The sequence below is a fragment of the Phallusia mammillata genome, chromosome 2 (genome assembly GCF_965637545.1).
Source record: "Phallusia mammillata chromosome 2, kaPhaMamm4.hap1.1, whole genome shotgun sequence".
Lineage (NCBI taxonomy): Eukaryota > Metazoa > Chordata > Ascidiacea > Phlebobranchia > Ascidiidae > Phallusia > Phallusia mammillata.
Window position 1 is genome coordinate 6,651,415 of NC_137253.1, and position 20,403 is coordinate 6,671,817.

General features: G+C 36.8%; 2 protein-coding genes across 2 annotated transcripts; both read left to right on the forward strand.

Moving 5' to 3' along the window:
• The first annotated feature begins 402 nt into the window (after positions 1 to 402).
• On the forward strand, positions 403 to 10,918 carry LOC145212882 (uncharacterized). The gene is made up of 5 exons (XM_080081129.1): positions 403 to 517; positions 8,920 to 9,036; positions 9,528 to 9,743; positions 10,190 to 10,366; positions 10,887 to 10,918. Exons 1-5 carry the CDS (start codon positions 403 to 405, stop codon positions 10,916 to 10,918), a joined length of 657 nt encoding a protein of 218 aa, XP_079937255.1.
• Positions 10,919 to 12,989: 2,071 nt separating this feature from the next.
• LOC145214794 (uncharacterized) lies at positions 12,990 to 19,397 on the forward strand. The gene is made up of 8 exons (XM_080083398.1): positions 12,990 to 14,539; positions 14,928 to 15,119; positions 15,417 to 15,605; positions 16,479 to 16,638; positions 17,282 to 17,411; positions 17,650 to 17,803; positions 18,333 to 18,443; positions 19,156 to 19,397. Exons 2-8 carry the CDS (start codon positions 15,044 to 15,046, stop codon positions 19,290 to 19,292), a joined length of 957 nt encoding a protein of 318 aa, XP_079939524.1. The 5' UTR covers positions 12,990 to 14,539; positions 14,928 to 15,043; the 3' UTR covers positions 19,293 to 19,397.
• The last annotated feature ends 1,006 nt before the right edge of the window (positions 19,398 to 20,403 follow it).

Sequence of the window (20,403 nt, forward strand, 5' to 3'; positions counted from 1 at the left end):
TCAAAATGCTTATACATATCTCTTTACAGGTTAAAAAATTAATGCTGCGCATGAACTGGCGTTTGGTCATAGCATGAACATCAAATGTTGCTCACAGCGGTCCTTAGTGTACAGTGCCGGCAAAAAAATCTTTACGTTCGGTCGGCCAAACAAAACTTTACATGTAAATTCTGCAAAAAGTTCTTAGCTTACTGTTTCCGCCATAAGCATTGTGTTACAAAAACGCTCATAGCTATGTCATAAGCTACTGTCTGGCTACACTTTACCGCAAAGCAGTTGCTCTGCGTGCCTAATATTTATGTTGCTTTACAGCTTCGTGAATAGTAAGGTCAGTGAAACCACATAATATTTTTTATTTTCCAAAAGTTTCGAGGTCGTGCAAAATTTTATTCAAGCACTAAAATGGGTCGAAAGAAGATGCAAATGGAAGAAAAATCTTGTGCCTTGAATTTATTAGAGAATAGAGATTCTGTGATTGCTGCAGTGAGCATGAGGTTCTTTGCTGCCTTGCCACATGGTAGGTTAAGATCCTTCTGGAGTCGATGACTAATTGTCCTTTTTAAAACGTTGTGGAGACGCTCAGGGTGCTTGTTTTTTTTTCAATTCAATGGAGGTTATAGATGGATATGGGGTTACTTCATGCTTCAAAAGCTTACACTGGGCGACATTTTTCAACTTTTTTTTATTTTTTTAAAACATTTAATTGAGTTTACCTAGTTTGACTATGCTGATTCCGAATTTGCAGTCAGAATTCTTCTATCACGTCAAACGTTTTTGCAAAAATTGAATAAAAAGTTTACTCAAAAACGGTTATATTAAGGGGGCTTGTGCCCTATTAGAGGTCAAGAGCTCCGTATGTGAAACGAAACACAGTCTACAAGGCGCTTAACTTACTCAATTGGACTTGAGATTTTGTTTGTTTAAACCTTAACCCTCTAAACCTAAACCCTAGACCCCAAAAGCACATAATTATGTTCATGTAGTCAATAAGCTTTTGATTCAAACAACTTTTCTTTCTTATTGGTGTTTGGCATGAATCTTCTTCTTCTAGCTTTTCTTGCAACCTCACTATTCTCGCAGTCGCGTTTCAGACACCAACAGTAGTCCGCCATCATCGTTACGCCCTTGATACAGCGTTTCCATGGTTTTGATGTCATGGTGAAATCGTTCACCATGCTCCTCACCCATGTCACCCAAGTTTAGAAAAATTGTCCAAATGTGCGTGTAGAAAATGAACCTTCAAACTCATTAGACATCCAAGTGCTTTAGGATATTGAATTTTATGCTTATTTTTGACATTGAATCCAAAAACAACACATGAGCAAAAGTAACATTCTTTTCCTTGTCCATTCGGGTCTCTCCAAACCATTGGCACACCAAATGCTAAAGATTTTTGTTTTCGAATGCTCCACTGCCTCAATGATGACACACAAGTACGACACACTTTGTGTGGGGGCCCATGGTTTGTCTTGGTCCTAATTTCACACCAAAATAGGCATAATAAACATTTTTGACAAATGGTGTTATATTCTGCCGTATATATACGCACAAGCTGACATAATGTACTGTACATGTGCTGGTATTTTGCCAACTTGTGCTTGCATGTAGCCTGGTTTACGCACAATAAAATTATTATGATGTCACAATGATGTATAATGGCTATGACAATAATAACTATGACCCAACAGCAAGGAATACTTCATAGAACAGGATGTTATTAGTAGTGAAATGCAAAATTTTAAATTACAAATTATAAAAAATCTTGACGTGATAGAAAAAAAGCGACTTCATATTCGTAATCAGCGTAAGCAAATTATCTTAGAAGTCCCCATTTCCGCCAGAAAATAAAAATCATGTCGGCCAGTGTTATCCGTACTTGGCGAAGTCTTCCTAGGTTCGCCAGAACCTGACTTCTTCTTCGGAACCATCCCATGTGGCAATTACGCCGCTGACCTTTTAATTGATAAATTGCGTTTCTTGAGACCCACAATATCTTTGGCTACAGCAATCATAGAATCTCCATTCTCTAACAAAGTCAAGGCACAAGATTTTTCTACCATTTGCATAGACACAGTTTAGTGCTTGAATAAACTTTTGCCTCGATCCCTCAAAAACTTTACCTCGAAACTTTAGGGAAAAAAAACGTTGTGTAACTTCACCGACCTTAATATTCACGAAGCTGTAAAGCAGGGGCGTCCATCCCGTGGCCCGCGGGCCACATGTGGCCCGAAGGAAGGTTCTGAGTGGCCCGCGTAGTATTTTTTGAAATGACATCTTAATCGCCTACGTAATTTATGGCAAACTTTCATTCCGAAAAATTGACATTTTAATTGTTGTTTGCCTTATTTCTTTGTTAATAGAGTAGTAATACACAACTGTTCAAGCTACTTTTGTTGCGTCACAATGCGCATTGTTACGCATCACAAATTCTACATTGTTACGTCACAATCTGACTCGTGCTTGAAGAGTCAGTCAGTAGCCTAATGTTTCTTGGTTCATTGAAATACATCTGTATGGTATCAGAGACTCGCGCAAAACGCATTTAGCAGAAAAACATCTTCCGCACTCTGCAGTGATATAGATTATGCCAAACAGGAAATAAAAAGCAAGTAACGCCAACAGAACTTTCCAAGAAAGGTTGACATGTGACTTCAAATCCCCTGTAAGATCAGTAATTTCTGACAGCCATGTAGAAAAATCGCTCTGCATTTCTCCATCGTCCATCTCACCGAATATTGCCAAACTTGTTAGAGAAAAACAGTGCCAAACTTGCACATTGAAATGTCGACGTGTGGGAAAAACTTTGTTGACTCAACTGTATCTTGGTGTGTTTATTGTTCTTAACTGTAACGAGAATAATACACATTTCTAAGATTAGAATTTCGGTGTGAGGATTTTAATAAGAAATTATAAGACAGAGACTCCAAATTGGCAGTAACACTCAACCGGCCCGCGCAATCATTCGTAAACCGCATGTGGCCCTTTGGTCAAAAAGGTTGGACACCCCTGCTGTAAAGCAACACAAGGCACTCATGCAATAGCTTCGCTGTGAAGTGTAGCCAGACAGTAGCTTATGACATAACTATAAGCGTTTTTGTAACACAATGCTTTTGGCGGAAACGGTAAGCGAAGAACTTATGCATAAATGACATGTAAAGTTTTTTTTTACCGACCGAATGTAAAGATTTTTTTTGCCGGCACTGTACTTACTACTTAGGGTGCTTATGTGTATGTCCAGACTCACTAAAGTCTATGTGGCAAATAAACAGGCGTGTAAACTGGTGTTTGGGAACAACGTGTACGTCCAACGTTGCTCAAAGTGGACCACAGTGTATTATAGGCTAGCTGTTTCTTACTAACAAAAGTCTTCAAAGGTCCGCCAAACTTCTTTGTTTGTGTGGGCTTAAAACTGTTCACAGTAATCGAACATTTATTTGTGCGATTTAGATAATATCGAAAAAACAAGATTTGATTTAAACTGATTTATGAAGAATGGTACCTATTTAGAGGTGGTTCATATAACTTACAATATTCATATATCATCAAAAAATCCAGAAGTGTATACAAATAGTTATTGTGAAAACTTTCAAACAACTTCAATAACCTTATTAAGAAACTTGTCTGTTTTCCATATTTCCTGAATATCTATTATTAGATATAGAGTGCCAAAAAGGAATAGGCCTTTCCACAATGAAAGAGAGGTAGAAATATTTAAATACGTCTTCCGCATTGTATTGCAACGAATAGCGGACGAACTCTGAATGCTCTCAATGGAGATTTGGAAATTCGACAAAAGCAGAAATCGAAAAAAATTAAAAAGGAAAAGATCTTAGAAACGATAGACTTGGACTGTACTCGATTGAAAATCAAAACGTACAGAAGGCTTGACTAAGCAGTGAACACACTTTTCGCATACTTTAAAATATTATTGCTGTTGTCGTTATTTAGGCAAATTAGACACTTTTTGAGGTGAGGATAATGGCGATTGTTTAGAGTCGTAAAAAAGTATTCATTAACCATTGGCCTTCCGGAAGTCTTGTTTTATACTGAGTCTATATTAAAATAAAACTACTTGGTATAAACATGACGGTATAGCACATTGTTATGATAGATTTATAAGATTTACATATTGGTAGAACGATTTAAGGTGTAAAAATTGATACATTTGCACATAATAGCTTGAACGGACTCTATTGTGTAATAACATTTGCTTCTTTTGCATTAAGAAATTCGTTCACAGACACCTTCTTTTAGGAGATTTAAATTACGGCTAGGGCTGCACTATGGGTTAACTGTACAATAATGGAAACCTCGTCAAACTGTTCCAACGCCATTCCTGATAGGACATTCAGCAACAGTAAGTTTACGACAGCAGTGGTGTCGCTTACAGGGTGGATTGTACTTCTTACTGCGTTACTACTTTGCTGCAAGTTGATTCAAAGATACAAGAATAACAGAACAGGTGAAAATACAATAGTGTACTGCAAGTTCTTCATTTCCATTTCACACATTAGAACATGAAGTGATTTGGGCCTAAATTAAGTAGGATTAATGTCGTTTTGTTAGCTCCTCTAAAACAATGTACGCAATCTATCTACTTTGCAAACAATGTAATTTGCAGAATTTATTGTATTAAAATGAGAATCAATGCTATGTTCAAGCTTCAAATACAATTTACTGTTTGACAGTAACACTATCTGACTCTAAATAAGATTGCATTCTTGTTGGTCCTGCAAAGGCCTTTCGGGGGCCCAAGTTTTGGAACGGCTTTACGTTGGAGTTTGTAAGCTGTTTGGCCCTCGAATGTTATTTTTTAATGTTAACCGTGAAAAAAGTTTGGTGACTATTGCAAATCAAACCCTTACACTAAACTCAACAGCCTTAACTGCCAGCATTTTAAGAAATTATATTAGTTTTAATAATAGAATGCGTATATAAGAGAAACTTGTTATGTCTCACATAAAGGTGATTAAAGATATACTATACTTTATTTTTGTAGACTTGACAAGCACACATGGAGTGTATGAAGAACCTAATAATGCGGTAACAACCAAGCAATCCGCAAACAAAACGGTGGTATTTTCTTTGTTATTTATTTTTACGAAAACCCTTAAGCGTGTGACTGATACGAATTGCAGCAAGGCTAGCTTCTAACATAACCGTAGAAATTTTTGTATTAGGCTACGTACTTTAACTGACACATCCAATTTAATTGTTTCAACCATAACATATATAGCCACTTTTGACTGTGGGTTTAAAGATTTAACTTGCTTTTTAAGTTTAACTATAAAACACCGAATATTGCATTTCGCAGTAAACTCCAGAATACGAAAACTTTCGAGACAATGTGAATGTTTTCATATGTAAGTAAAAGTAAGGTATAACTTTTCTACTTTGGTAACTCAACAAGTTTCCAACAACAAAAAACACGCGGTTCTCAGATTTTTGAATAATTTTAAAATATAAAACCACTTTTTCTGCAAAAATATATTTCTGGCGAAATCGCATATGTAAAGGTGCATGGACTTAAAAACCATTGGCTTGTTCTGTGCATTAATGTAACTGATTCTCGGCTTTTTCTCAGCTGAGGAAGTATTGAATTGTCAGCAATTAGACCGTCACACGTAAGCCAAATATTGTTTATATTAACAGAGAATGGGAAATGTTTTGTTTTTTAAAAAGCAATAAACAAAACAAACTAAAAAATGATGAAAACAACATCGTTTAGCTCAGTGGTTCTTAAACTATTTCATTATTTTTTTAAACAGTCTTTTTGCAATTATTTCGAGGGCTCGCGGTCCTTAAACCTGAATGTGTATTTGCAGTATTTTAGCTAGTTATGCAAAAAAATTAGCAGCTATGGAATAAAACAATGATCGAAAGACAGGTTGTGACATTACAGACAAAAAACATTACTATTGCATTTTTGTTGGTTTAAATGCAATAAAGGCTATTGTTTACCAATGGAGACAGTCGATTCTAAAATCTACTTTAATTTAAACTTATTTAGTGGCACAAACTGACGCCAAATAAGACTATAGAACTACTTCATTCTTTTCGCGGTCCCCCCAAAATTGCCTCACGGACCCTGAAGGACCACGGACCCGGTGGTTTAGCTCATTCTAGTCATAAAAAATGTAAAATATTATTTCCAAACACGAATAAAATCTTCTTATCATTGCTTTTTACATATTTGCTGAAAGATGTTGACTATTTAAAACCCCTTAGTCAAACCATTAACAGTACGTTGGACATTGTCGATGTAGATATCGTTATACATTAGTACATTCATAAAAAGACCGATTTTATTTTGTTGGTTCAAAATACAGAACTTGCAGCAAAGTATTTTAAAGAAACAAATCGAAAAAAAAATGAAATCACAGCCACAACAAACCCAACGTAGAACTTTTATTGTAGTTAAAGGATCTATTTTTTTAGTCGCAGTGCCTGATTAATATGCACACTTTGGAACATTTTCTCTGCTGCACGAAACATAATCATCACTAAATAAATTCAAGTGGCAATAAAAACAAAACTCCACAAGCTACATTTAATCAATTGCAAGGCATTTATTAACATAAACAAAGCTTAGAATACTATATCAATGCAAATATTGACTCTTAAATCACTCTTTGCAACATCCAAGATCTTTTGTAAGTTAGTTTAAAAGGAGATATTAGCACAACAGTTTAAACGCCAGGACCAGAAATGATGTTTTGACCAACGTAGCATTTCTGTGCTCATCCCGCAATGCGGAGAAATTCAGCCAATCAGAAATCTCCACGTGAATCACAGCAGAACAAGCTCCAATAACGCATGCGCCACCTAGAGACCATGTAGGACCGCCCTTGCAAACAGGCAAAATGCTTTGCAACCCAACCTAACATCACTTCTTCGATTTACCTCTTGCTTTGACTAATATTATACCATATCAGGGCCTTATACCATTGGCAGCTGGTGTATCAGAAGCCCACGCTATCAGCTGTTGTGAAGGATTATTCGTGTCACACTAAATTACATAAAACGGACAAAGTATTAGCTGTAAAGTTTGGTGTAGTGTTTTGAGCCCGAAGGCTAATGGTTGACAATGAAAAGTGTTTACCACGAATAACGGAAAAGCATTAAGTCGTTACAAACCTTGAGTTTCATTTGGTAAATGGAAATAAACGTGAAGCAGTTTGAACAGCACAACTTACAAACCAGAAATATCTGCCCAAAAGTGAAACATTTGTGGACCTAAATGCACAAGACACAATTTATAGATGAAGAAGGAATGCCTTGTATCTACACCATCTAATACATAACAACGTCGGTATCAGGGCAACACATTAGATGATAATTGCAAAATCTATACTAGGACAATATGTGAGATGTTATTTCCGATATCTGTATCAGGCGCAAAGAGCAGTTGCGAGCGAACGGAAATGCTCGGAGCTCCTGAGGAAAACATCTCACACACCACATAATAGGGTTTAACACAACGTGGAAGCGCTACCTGGAAATCAGCGGAAACTCTTTGTCATCGCTCGTACCGAGACGGGTTGCTCGCTCGGCGTAATGCGGAGGATTTCAACCAATCAGCGTACGGGACGTAGCAAACAGTTTTGCAGCCTCCAGTTCGAATGCAGAATCTCTGCACAAAAGCTATCGCAGGTGGTAAACACAGTATGTGCTAATGTGCTGTTTGGATGCCAAAAACATAATAAATGTTGACCAGTACAACATAATGGCGCCTTTTTAAAAGGTCATTGCGTCACCATATTCCAACACTAATTCGTATTCCATATCCAAGCGTTGCGTTTTAGGCCAAACTGCTTCTGAATCGCCCTTGTAGTGTCAATAAGGGCCGAAATACTGTGTTTTAAAGACATTTTTGGTACAATTGCTTGGGTACCTTCACCTTGTAGTTTTTCGAAAGAGATCCCAATTGAATTGAAAGTGCTCAGCCAACAGAAACGCTTTTAATGTGTTTACAGTCCCACTATACTCGGCAGAAGAACACCAAGCTCCCCATGTGGGATTTAAATTTAAGATCTCAAACTTTTCCAACGAGGGAAAGCATTGACAAACATTCACTTCCAAAAGCATGGCTGAACGTCAGGATTTATATTAGAAACATAAGAGCGTATAACTTACAATGCTTGGCACAACCTACTAACTACACATACAGACCTCATTGTTAAGCAAAGGTGGTTGGTAAACATGCGGAAGCAATGCGCCAACGCCATTGTCGCATTTGCGAAAACATCCGCAATGAGGAGGATTTCGACCAATCACATTTCGCCATAACTTGGAGTGAGTATCAGTATCAAGGTTTTTTGGTTCATTCGGTTGTGTGGTGTGAATAGAATGTATCGTCATAAATTGCTAAGGTGTTTCATCCAGACATCTTTGTGCTATAAAAAGATGTAAATACTGACTTGTATATGCTGTTAGTTTTTAGCGGATTGTTTATACTAAAGACTCTAGGTATTGTTTTCGCTGTGTTCTTTGCATTCGCATTAGAAATCAAAACTTCTTTCAACAACATTTATGATGAAGATTTTTCTTCTTGTCTTGGCAGTCGCATTCGGCTCGGTCTTGTGCCAAGGTAAGTACATAAAAGACACGTATCTGAATACACGCCCGAATCATGCCTGATTTCGAAGATTTTGAGACCTAGCAAATTTCCAATACAAGAGTATGAGTATAAAGTTAGGTTTGAATTAAGCCCATTTACTTAAAACTTAATCCCGAACCCGATACGAAAAGCCTAAACTGACTTTCAAATCCGGTTTAACTGGCATAACCAGTAGGGTGATAAATGTGCGATGTTAGCACGACTCGGCAGTTACGTTTTGTCATCCTTTTAATGTTTTTGGTTCAAGTAGGAAAAAATCAACTAAAAGTTGTAGTTTCACTGAGTTCACTGTTCTCCAGACTGCGTCGACGAGTTGCCACAAAATGTCTGTGATGCTTACCTTTCAACCGGACAATGTAATCGCGCTGACCTTCAGGCCTTGTGTTATAAAACTTGCAACCCATCAGAATGTAACGGTAAGTGTGAATTTATTCTTAGAGAAATGAAAACATAAAATCAGTTTTATAACCTTACTCACTAATTTAACGACAACATATTTACAATAAAATGTCTCTAATGCTTTTCTGAGAAGTTTTATACTGGCAAACTCCACGGTAAGTTTTTCCCTTACCAATTTGTGTCAGTAATACAAAAATGTTTAAACAGTATTTGCTTTTAAGTTTTTAGTTTAACAAATATTTTTAAGTTTAACAAATATTTTTGCAGGGGTAGATTAACTGGTTTGCACCCAGAGATCCCACCATTAGATAACCACAAAAGTTTTAATGTTTTTGATATATTCATTACAGTTGTTTACGTATAAATACATAAGAATCTGTCCCGTAATCAATCTGTCCCGAAAAAGTTTATGACCATACAACGTTAATCCGCCACCAAAAATTTTAACACCATCAGTTCAGGAAAATTAAAGAGAAATAAACTTGAAGTGTTGAATTTGTGTATCAAGGAAATTTATCATCACGATATTTTTCAGACAACCCCTGTCCTGGTTTACCACAGATCCCGTCAAACGGAGGTAACACTCCAGCAGGAACATCACATGCTGCTGGAACCATTGTAACCTATAGCTGCAGTGATAACTATGTCCTGGTAGGCCCTGGAAGTAACACCTGCTTGGAAGATGGAAGCTGGAGTGAGAGCACAGCACCCACTTGCGAGCCAGGTACATCCGAGTGTAAACAGCCTGTGCATACGCGACTTACAGCTAATACTTTTTTTGTAAGCATGTTTGTGAATGCGCCCACCTTTGAGCCAGCCGCGGGAGCAATTTCCACTTTAAGAGTTTTTTTTTCAAGAGGAATTAATAGACGTCCGCTACGTGGCGCTAACGTGCGCGTACCAGCTAATAGTTTAAAGAACCAACTTATCACCCTCTGTTTTTAACTCTTTCAGCGATCTCTCGCGGTCCTAGCTAACTCTGTGAAAGAAACTGAATATGCCTTTGCGAAACAATCCTGAAACTAAAAGTTTATTTATTCCTTACAAAACCAATCTCACATCACACAAATGAATTGTATTTAGTTTCGACAGGCTTTTCCACACTTGGGTTGTCATTTTTTGCTTTTGTTTTGTTAGGCCTAAACGGTTTAATTCTATTTTTGTCATTAGAATGTCCCGTACCCCCAACCAATGCCGAACTTTCAATTTCCCCCAGTGGGCCTTACAAAGGCGGCGACACGATTACGTATTCGTGCGTCGACCCTCTTGCTGTGGAAGTTGGTGAAAACAAAAGCACTTGTAACGGAACCCACTGGAGCTTGGCTGTTCTCCCAACATGCGACGCGTGTAAGTTTGAACTGTTTTTTTTTCAAGACTCCAGGGAAGTTAAACAAAAATCTTTTAATCTAAGTTTTTGATGTCAATATGTACTTTTAAATTAAAAGAGTAAATGATTTCATAGGATTAAGGCTTCAGTGTTTTTTTGTGGGTGTTAGATCAGTGGTCGGCAACCACCGGTTGTTACCAAGCTGAATAATTTTTAAGATTAAATGCTATAAAACATTTTGCCCATGTATCCCGGGGATGATAACTATCTTAAGCGCTTTTTTTTGCTAAATATTTGTAGTTTTTTGAAGACCGGTGCGCGATAAAGTTTTAGTTTCAAAAACGGTCCGCAGTGCATAAAAGGTTACTGACCCCTGTGTTAGACCACTGTTTCCCAAAGAGAGGATTTTTTGAATCTTGAAGGGAAGAATTTACTTTTCATAATTTTACACTTGATTTATAAATAGACACTTTCGTTTATGGAATATCACCCGTGAATTTGATAAAAGACCCAATTTTCAATTATCAATGTATGCTTTAGCATCTACCATGAAGTATATTAGGAAGGAATGATACTGTTTTTGAACTTTTAAGGGAGGAAGTTTACCAAAAAGTTTGAGAACCAGTGTGTTGGACCATTCGGTTGCACAACACAATTTACCTGTTTTTATTTCGGACTTGTGTAACATTTATTTAACATTTACGCGTATTACAAAGCTGATGCATGCGGTCCCCCTCCGATGATTACAAGCGAAGGTATTAACCCAGAAAACCGAGATTACGCCACAGGCAGCAGCGTCACCTATGCATGCAACGATCGACGTTTGCTGAAACGTTTCGACACTAACACGTGTTTGGATGGGACATGGTTGTATCCTGCTCCAGTTTGTTACCAGGGTTTGTATTTCAAATGCTTAAACGCAGTTCATTACTGCAGTTAGAAAAACATTGCGTTTTGATGAGCAAACTCCGAAACCAAAATGTTATGATAAATGCCCAAATTAGACCGGAATGCGAAATTTATTAACAAACATTTGGTCAAGGGTGAATTTATGCTTAAATCAACCTAGTTTTAATTAAACTGAAGAACCCTAAATAAACCCGACTTAAAAAATTCGGAACCTACTTACCCCTCCGTTCTTAACAACAAATATGTTTCTTTGCATTTCACTGCACCCTAATTAAAGCGCCTTGAATGAAAATTAGCTGACTGTGTAAATATAACTGCTTGAAAAGCAACCATTACCTATGTAGTAAAAATGGCAGCAACAGTCAGTACAAAAAAATATATAAAAAACAATACAAAAAATTGCAGATTAATAAACGTTGCAATTTGCAGATTGTGCAGACCAACAAGATTGCTCGGTTAATGTGAATTTCAACTACTGCGACCACCGAGACTACGAGGCTGACAATTTGGAGTATTGTCGTAAATCATGCAACAAGTGCACTAGTAAGTCTTGTCTTTAGTTTGAGATGTGAAATCTGTTTTTAGCCGCCTGTTTACTCGCCCTAATTTACAAGCCACAATAATTAACTGCACTTAAAACATAGAGTCCTAATCGATAGATGTAAGTCCGACATTGCAAAGCTGTTGAATCATTCATTTTGATTTTCTCGACTTAGAAAGTGGTGATTTCAATTTAGTTAGGGTCCAGCTAGGTCAGATCAATGCCGCTTTTGTTTCTTGCCTAGGGAAACACCTTGACCAAGACAGGATTAGAACCAACAACCTTGCAAACACAACTACTTGCACTTCGACTGTTTTACCTAGTATTTGTTTCTTTTTTACCTGCCATTATTGCAAGAAGGGTTTTCAACCAAGGTTATAAAGAGAAAGAGTAAAGAGAAATCAATTGGTGATTTTAAAGCTGTAAACACACAACAAAAACATTAAAAGAACACACCACAAGAGTGTTTTGCCGAAACAAAGAAGAATAAAGTTTTTTTGTGTGTAATAGATTGCACTACACCCCCGGCCGGCGATGGTGTGAGCGTAGATCCCTCTGGTCCATACGTACAAGGACAACAAGTCAACTACACTTGCGAAAATGGAAATCTTATCGGTTACAGCGACAATCTGTGTTTGGGTGATGATGTTTGGCTGGAGGCGGAAGGACCGATATGTTCACAACCAGGTTTATTTTAATCCTGTAAAATATCTACAAAAGGGGTTAAACCACTAATGCTCCTTTTCCTTCCCCAAATCTTGTTAGTTTATTTTTGCATGAAGAGAGCTAAAAGATTGTTTGATTCAAACAAGGCTGTTTAAAATTATTCAAATTCCGGTTTCGTTTGTAATGTCAAGTGACAAAAAAAGCATTTATTATGTCATGATTCGCATACTTTGTGCCTAGCGTAGAATTTGGGTTAGCAAATGCGTAAGCAGATCTATATGGGTTTTCTTGCGATAAGCAGATATAAAGTTTTTTTTAGCAAATGCGCTAAGCAGATCAAAATGGTTATACCTGATATAAGTCTAGTGCAATTATCTACTTTTCCAACTTCTTTATCTACTTTTCTTTTGGCTTTTGCACTAGTTCTAATTGTCCTTCTTTGTTTGTAAATTTAAACTGACGAGAACTGACGATGCCTTTATAAGTGATTAACATTTTTTGTTTTTACAACTTTCGTGTTAACAAATATTGCGCTAAAACACTTGCACTTCACTTTTAAAGCGGTATTTTTGTGTGAGATTAAATTGTGCTAATCTACCAACGGACCCCAACGGTGTAAATACGCCAAGTGGAACCGTGCATGACAACGGTATAACGGTGCGATGCGGCAGTTGCTTTTGTTACATTTACATACGTGTGTCCGATAATAATCGGTCTCATACGCTTACGTACGGTTATGTTTTTTTCAGGCTTGCGTCGTGTGTAATTAAACTACATTGGTTATTCAGATTAACACTGTTTATATGATGTAGTTTTTTAGTTGGTTTGAAGTCAACAAACAATGGTATTGTACGCCCTAAACTTTCTAGCCCAAACGACTAGTTGGATATATAGTATTGACTTGGGATGCGCAAAATCGAATATTTGGGTAGCCTATTCTAGAATAATTGTTTCGAATCTAGAATATCAAATCCAATTCGTATGTCATTTTGGCTGTTCAATCATTGATGAATGCAAATCAGTTTATTACATTATAAAACACATTTTTAATTTAATATGAAAAAAGAAACAACCAAAACAAAGAAAAAACCACTGGGAAAAACTTTCTCAACTGCAGTAAAACGAAATGCCCCAAATTGTACAAAGACACAGATAAATTATCACAACTGGAAAAAATTAACTCATAACAATTTTAATTAGTGGCGGTTGTTGCCTTCTACAGGAGTAACTATTTTGTCAGTCTGGTGAGGTAATTTGGTTTGATGGTAGAGGACTGACTTAGACTCCCTAGTGCACAAACACATAATGTTTGTTAACTTGAAACAACTGCAAAAACAGACACCCAAACAAAGTGGGACATAGAGTGGTTAGTTTTCAAATACCTATTAAACTACCTGTGCTTCTGCAGCACAAAAGTTGAACTTTCCACAGCTTTACTCATTATATTATTATGTGTATCTGGGTCTAAGAAGACCCAAACTGCATATATTTTTGACATTTGCTCACTGTTTTTCCGATATTAACAGACAATGCCATGCTTCTTAATGCTGTCTAAAGCCATAACCGTTGACTGTTTTTTGTTGTCAAAGTCGGAAAACAATAAAATTCTGACGAGAAGTTGCATACAGAATTGCATCAGCGTAATCACTAATGCATAACAAACAAGCGTAACGTGCTAATCGCTAATTATGCTTCCAGTTCAACCCGCATACCCGTTTTTGACCGGGCGTGGACGTATAAATGTGTGTTTATATTTTTGCAAACGATAAAGCCACACATTCAAATCGGTTCCAAATACCCGATATAAACGGTAAAAGTGGGTTCAAATCTGTCAAAGCATTCGATATTCTTCTTTGAACACCCCTAGTATTGACTCCACACAAATCTTGCTTTGCAGAGTGTGACCCCTTCCCAGCTTTCGATGAGCTACTTGAAGTTACTCATAACGAGCCACTTTACTTTGGTCAGCCTGTAGAATTCGCGTGTAGCGGCTTAGCAACTCTTCAAGGTGCAACCTCGCTATCATGCCTCGAAAATGGATCTTGGGCTGGAGTGGAATTCCCAACCTGTACTGCAGGTAAGTTTAACGTCCGTGACCACAGTAAACAAGTAAATAAATCTGTTTGTTTGATGCTTTTCTCAAAATGTTTTTTGTAGCGACCCGGTAGCTATCATGCTAGCATGATGTTTGCAAACACACAAATAACACTGTTTTTTTGTTACATAACTTCGGTAGACTATTAATATGTACCAAACGGGAACACCTGGCCTCATAGTATTTTCCCAATTGTCGAAAAGAAATCAAAGCTTCCTCAATTATCTGCGTTGTTTCGCCGTATGAAATTTTTTGTATCCTTGCTATGTGGTATAAAAAGTAAACAGTCAAGTAACTACGTGATTCACATTTTAGTTTTTCAACTACAAACAACTATTCCATATTTTAACAATGGCAATATTGTTGGCAGACTGCGGTTCACCTCCTACAAATGGAGATTTAGTACTTGTGGCTCATCCTGAGGCAACCACTGAAGGCACACAGATTGAATACCGTTGCATTATCGGAAATATAGTAGGAGAATCCATGTCCATATGTGAATCAAGCGGAAATTGGAGCATAACGGCAGAAAACCTTCCCACATGTGTTGATGAAGTTTCACGTATGCTTTATACTTAACAAGTTCTATTAGTAAAGGATTGTACATAACAGTAGTAACTTAAGAGGCATATCCTTGTGCAAAAAATGTTTTTACTGTATTAAGTTGTTATTGCTGCGTTAATCTGAGAAAACTGATGCTGCAACATTTCCAACTGATTTCAGGTTCAACGCATATCCCGTTTCATTGCAAATCGTATCCCAAATTGTCAATAAAAAAGTTTGGTGATTTTAGATGAGCGATTTCCTTGCTGGTGTGTATTGCGACCAGTAGTAACGTTTTACATTTATCCAACAACAGCTTGTCCGACTACACCGCTGCTGACAGGAGGAGACTTTATCACTTCCAACACGTCCAATCCTGTTGGAACGACGATCCAGTACTTTTGCAATTTAGGATACATAAAATCAGGAACCGATGACACCAACGAGTGTATTGGCAACGGACAATGGATGTACTCCACTGTAACAGAAGTCTCATGTATATCTCGTAAGTAATCGGTTGTTTACAGTCGAAAATAGCTTGGGCAGAATTAGGTCTGTACACGTTGCTAGTTCTTCGTATTATTTTTATAGTGAGCTATGTTAAGGATCGCCAATAGTTTTTATGCGAGGCAGCATAACAGAAACATCAGGCTGCTAATGTTTTTCCAATGAGCCTAAATTAAAAACTTGCCTACACTCAGCCTAAATTTTTGAACATCATGCACCTACAAGCACACAAACAACCATTACGTCAGGTTAAAACGACAAATAAGAACAAAGCTATATCAATGTACGATTTTTTATTGTGAGTTCGTTTGTGCCATCAGCAGTGTTTAGCTACATAGATGCAGGTTGTGCACCCTGCATGCTTTAGAGTTAGACTAAATGCTCCACATACGAACGATACGCAGTTTGTCTGTTTCGAAAAACGAAGTTAACCCTCACTATACGACTACTCTCTGTTCGTGTTTGGTAATCTTAGCACGTCATTGTCATGTTAATGTTACATTACATTGCCCTTACCAAAGTATGTTTCACCTTTTTTTCTCCAAGAGCAAAATGATAACCGACATTTTACCTGGGAGACTGATTCTGTTTTGTTTTTTTGTTTTGTTTGATTTTATAGGAAAATTTCTTGCAATGTTTAACGGGAACACAGTCCTATACGAAATTTGCAAAAATAAAAAAAAAATGGAAAAACGGTAATAAACTTAATTACAAGTATATTATCTTTTACAATTTTTGTTTATCTGTAAATAGGTTCGAATGCCAGTGCTCCAGTAGCATGGGTATTTTTTAAAGTTTTTCGATACAAAACATTGCTATACACTGAATACGAGTGCTTATCTTTGACATATATTTTTGTTGTTTTCTGTAGCCAAGTTACTCGCGATTTTCGATGGCAATAAGGAACTGGACCAATGTGTTGAAAAAGAACTAAGTTTAAGCTCACTCGCCCCGCATATGCAGACTGCTGGTGGTGTGCTCACCCGTACAAACTTCCCCATTTACTTGGATGAAATAGACAGATTCATAGCGTAAGATAAACTCATGTTTTGCTTTGTTTAACTTTTGTCCTCTACCAAGATAAATTGAACCAAACTAACCACACAAAACAGTTTAAAGTTTAGAACAAATATTATTGTTAATATTAATGTTGTTTGCTTCAACCTTTAATAGTTTGTGGCCTTTAACCCCCAAAGCTGTGCCTCCCTGCTCACCAATAAATAATGACAAATTTTGTGCATTACAAATAACAATACGGTTGGGACACAAAGGACAATGCCTCACTTAACACCATGGAATGTTCAGTTAGTCAGTTTCACTACATAGAGGTGCGAAAGTTTCTGCTTTTTCACGTGTCTGTATACTTGTGTGTGTCACTATTGCAGGGAAAGGTTTGTGGCACCCCTGAGAGCTATTGCGCCCCGGTTACGGAACGCTGGTCTAGCTTTTTTTTATTGTTAAATAGTTTAATTGTATGCCATGTTTGTGAGAGTGTGGCTTTGTAAAAAATACAGACAAAATCCAGTTTTTTTTATTTTCATGCATCAAGGTACACAGGATATGGGTAAAATCGGTTGGATTTATCTGGAAAAAATTAGAGGCATGTTTTTCATGAACAAAATAGTTTCATTTCTTATAACTTAGTTAATAAATATTCAACTCTGTGATTTACAGACTCGGTGATTGGCTTTCGAAAAACAGCAACAGTTTGTTTGCAATCCATCAGCATTCGGGACCTTGTACAGAATGCAACGGTTTTTTAGATGTTGTGATGACTTTCAATGAAACTGACTATAATACATCGGTAGGAATCAGTAGTGTTATATTTAAAGCAACATGGCTGTATTTGTACATAGTATAACCAAAGTAACCAAACAAGCACATAGTCTTGATATTCTTTGTTGAATAAATGAAACTAAAAGACATTGTTTGTGCAATACATGTCACTTTGCTCCGGTAAAAGATGCACAATAACTAATGTAAGAAAATTCACTCCAAAATTATTGTGCTTTACAAAAAGCACATCTGATCAATCTTTTTAGTTACACATGATGGAATATGCATGTAATTCCTGGTCCCTTTCGCTTCTCTTCGCGTGTGCAATTGATCACCAATACTCTGTGGGTGCGGAGGCCGATGCAAATTACACTATTATCTTCAGCGAGAATATCGTGGGATCAGATAACGTCGCGTTGTGTAAGAATATTGTGTCCTGATTGTAAATATAAGACCTTTAAACCAATGCTTTAAATTTGAGTAAGATTGGTATTTTTGGAGATATTGTGTCAGTACATCACTTCAAATTGCCTTAAATTTCAGCATAGACGAATTTTGATCTATTATTTATTGGCTATTATAGGAATCGTGATCCATGAGTAGCTTTAAGCAATATAGTCCAAGTTTACAAGCATTATGCGTGGTACAATTATGCAATCCAAACTGCCAACTAGTAACATTTCTCGGTGTAGCAGTAATAAATAAATTATAATTAGGATTCGGTTAATTGGCACTTCTTTGAAACAGAAAAAAAATTTGTTTCTATTTAACCAACTAATAATGATTCTTTGCAAATAATTTAATATATTTTCCCCTTTTGTATACTGATAGTCAGGCTCTGGAACTTATTTGGCGCTTGTACCATTTGCATTGTTGTGCTGTTTTTAGTTCCATAATTAACGTAGTGCTTAAATGTCCATGCATGAAACTTAATGAAGTTTTTATGCAGATATTGGGAAACTTTTGACAGAAAATTTTCGAACAAGCAATCCCGACTTTAGGATCTTAACCGTATCAGCTTTACCAAGCAATGACACCGATTATCAGGCAAACTCGGAATGTAAGTCTTTTGTTGTTTTGTCTGTTAATTGTGGATGAACAAACTCACGATTCGTCATTCACGGTACACTCACATATAAATCATAGTACGCCAGGCCCATTGCAGGCAATAAACCAAATCAGCCGGTCGCAAAATTAGGTTTTAATTTTCGCATTGTTTTAAACCAGTGATCGGCAAGCGCCGGGCCGCGGCCTTCGTTACCGGGCCGTATACTTTTATATATTAAATGCTTTAAAACAATTTGCCCATGTATCCTGGGGATGATAAACCAATTTAGGCGTTTTCATTGCTAAATATTTGTAGTTTTTTGAAGGCCGGTCCGCGATAAAATTTCAGTTTCAAAAACGCCTGCAGTATATATAAGGTTGTTTAGGGACGAAACCCGTTTTTAGACATTATTTTAAAATAGCTAAACTGTTTCAATAGTCTAGATCACTTAGTACCATAGCAAAACTTTAATTCTTAAATTCCCGGTGAAAAGTTGCTAATGTTGCTTTCAATCAGCAATAGGCTACATGCCCGAGGGTGGCTGCTGCGATTTTGAATCCTAGCGTTTGTTTTCACATTGACGATTTCGCAACCTAGTCGGTTTTGAAGCAGTTTCATGATTGTGTGTAACTAGTGTAGAGTTTTTTTAACTTTCTTGTTTCACTGCAAGAACTAAACCGACCATACTACAACAAAATACAACAAAATCCTTTTTTGAATCCAGATCTCAGTGAAATTGCATGCGGAACAGGCGTCACTTCCGGATGCAAGTACTTCCTCGGTTCAATGTTTGGTGACGCCAACACTAACGGAGTCTTCGATTTCCTTGATAACCTTGCAGTTGTAGACTTCGATCCTTAGAAATGTTTATCAACATATACTTGTCATGTGGCAGATATTGTGTGCTGATGCTGCACTGCTACAAACTGTAAACTATAATCGGAAAATAAAAGCTGTTTATGGCAAGACGTTGTTTTGGGTCAGTGTTTTCTTGTAGAAAGGAAAAGTATAGAAGTTTCACAATTGGATTTTAAGTTTTTGTATAACACTGTTTATTACGTAGAAAACGGAAAAAAAATGGACTAAATTATATCAGGACGTCGAAATGTCGATTGTTTACAATAAAACTGCTGGATGAGCAATACTTGGTCATACATTATGCCTGGCAGCAATAGCTTATTTCATAAATTATATCAGTTTAAATTTAATGCTTAAAAGATTCTTGCACTGATAGGTAAGGCAACCATACTAAAACCCAGTGGAACTTTAAACTAAAAAGAGATAAGATATCATTCCTAGATTTTCAGAGAAAGTGGCAATTACGATTCTACAGGAATATTGTTTCGAATAGGTATTCATTGAACATTTAGACAAAAAAAATCAGTAAGTGTATTACACATCTGATGTTGCTCACAGTGGTTCAGTGCTGTACAGGGTGCTTATGTGTTATGTCCAAATTCTTCAACGGTCCGCCAAGCGTCTTGGTTTTAGTGTGTTCAAAACTGTTAAACACAGCAATAGAACATTAATTTGTGCTATGTGGACAATATGAACAAACAAAGAAAAGTTTTATGCAGAATGGTGCCTATTTAGAGGAAGTTCATGTAATTTACAACATGCACATATTATCAAAAGTGGAGAAGTGTATGCAAATAGTTATTATACAAACTGCTTCGTTAACCTCACTATCAAACTGGTCTGTTTTGCATTATTTCCTGGCTAGCTATTATTAGACATATAGTGCCAAAAAGAATAGACCTTTCCACAATGAGAGAGACTTAGAACTATTTAAATATGATTTGCATGTCGTATTGCAATGAATAGCAAGTGCAATTTGAATGCTCTCAATCTGGAGATTTTGAAACTTGACAGAAACTGAAAATCGAATGTTTAAAGGGAAAGAACTTGAAAACTTGGACTGTACTCAAATAAAAAACAAACTTTAAGAGTTATTTACTACGCATAAGCTCTC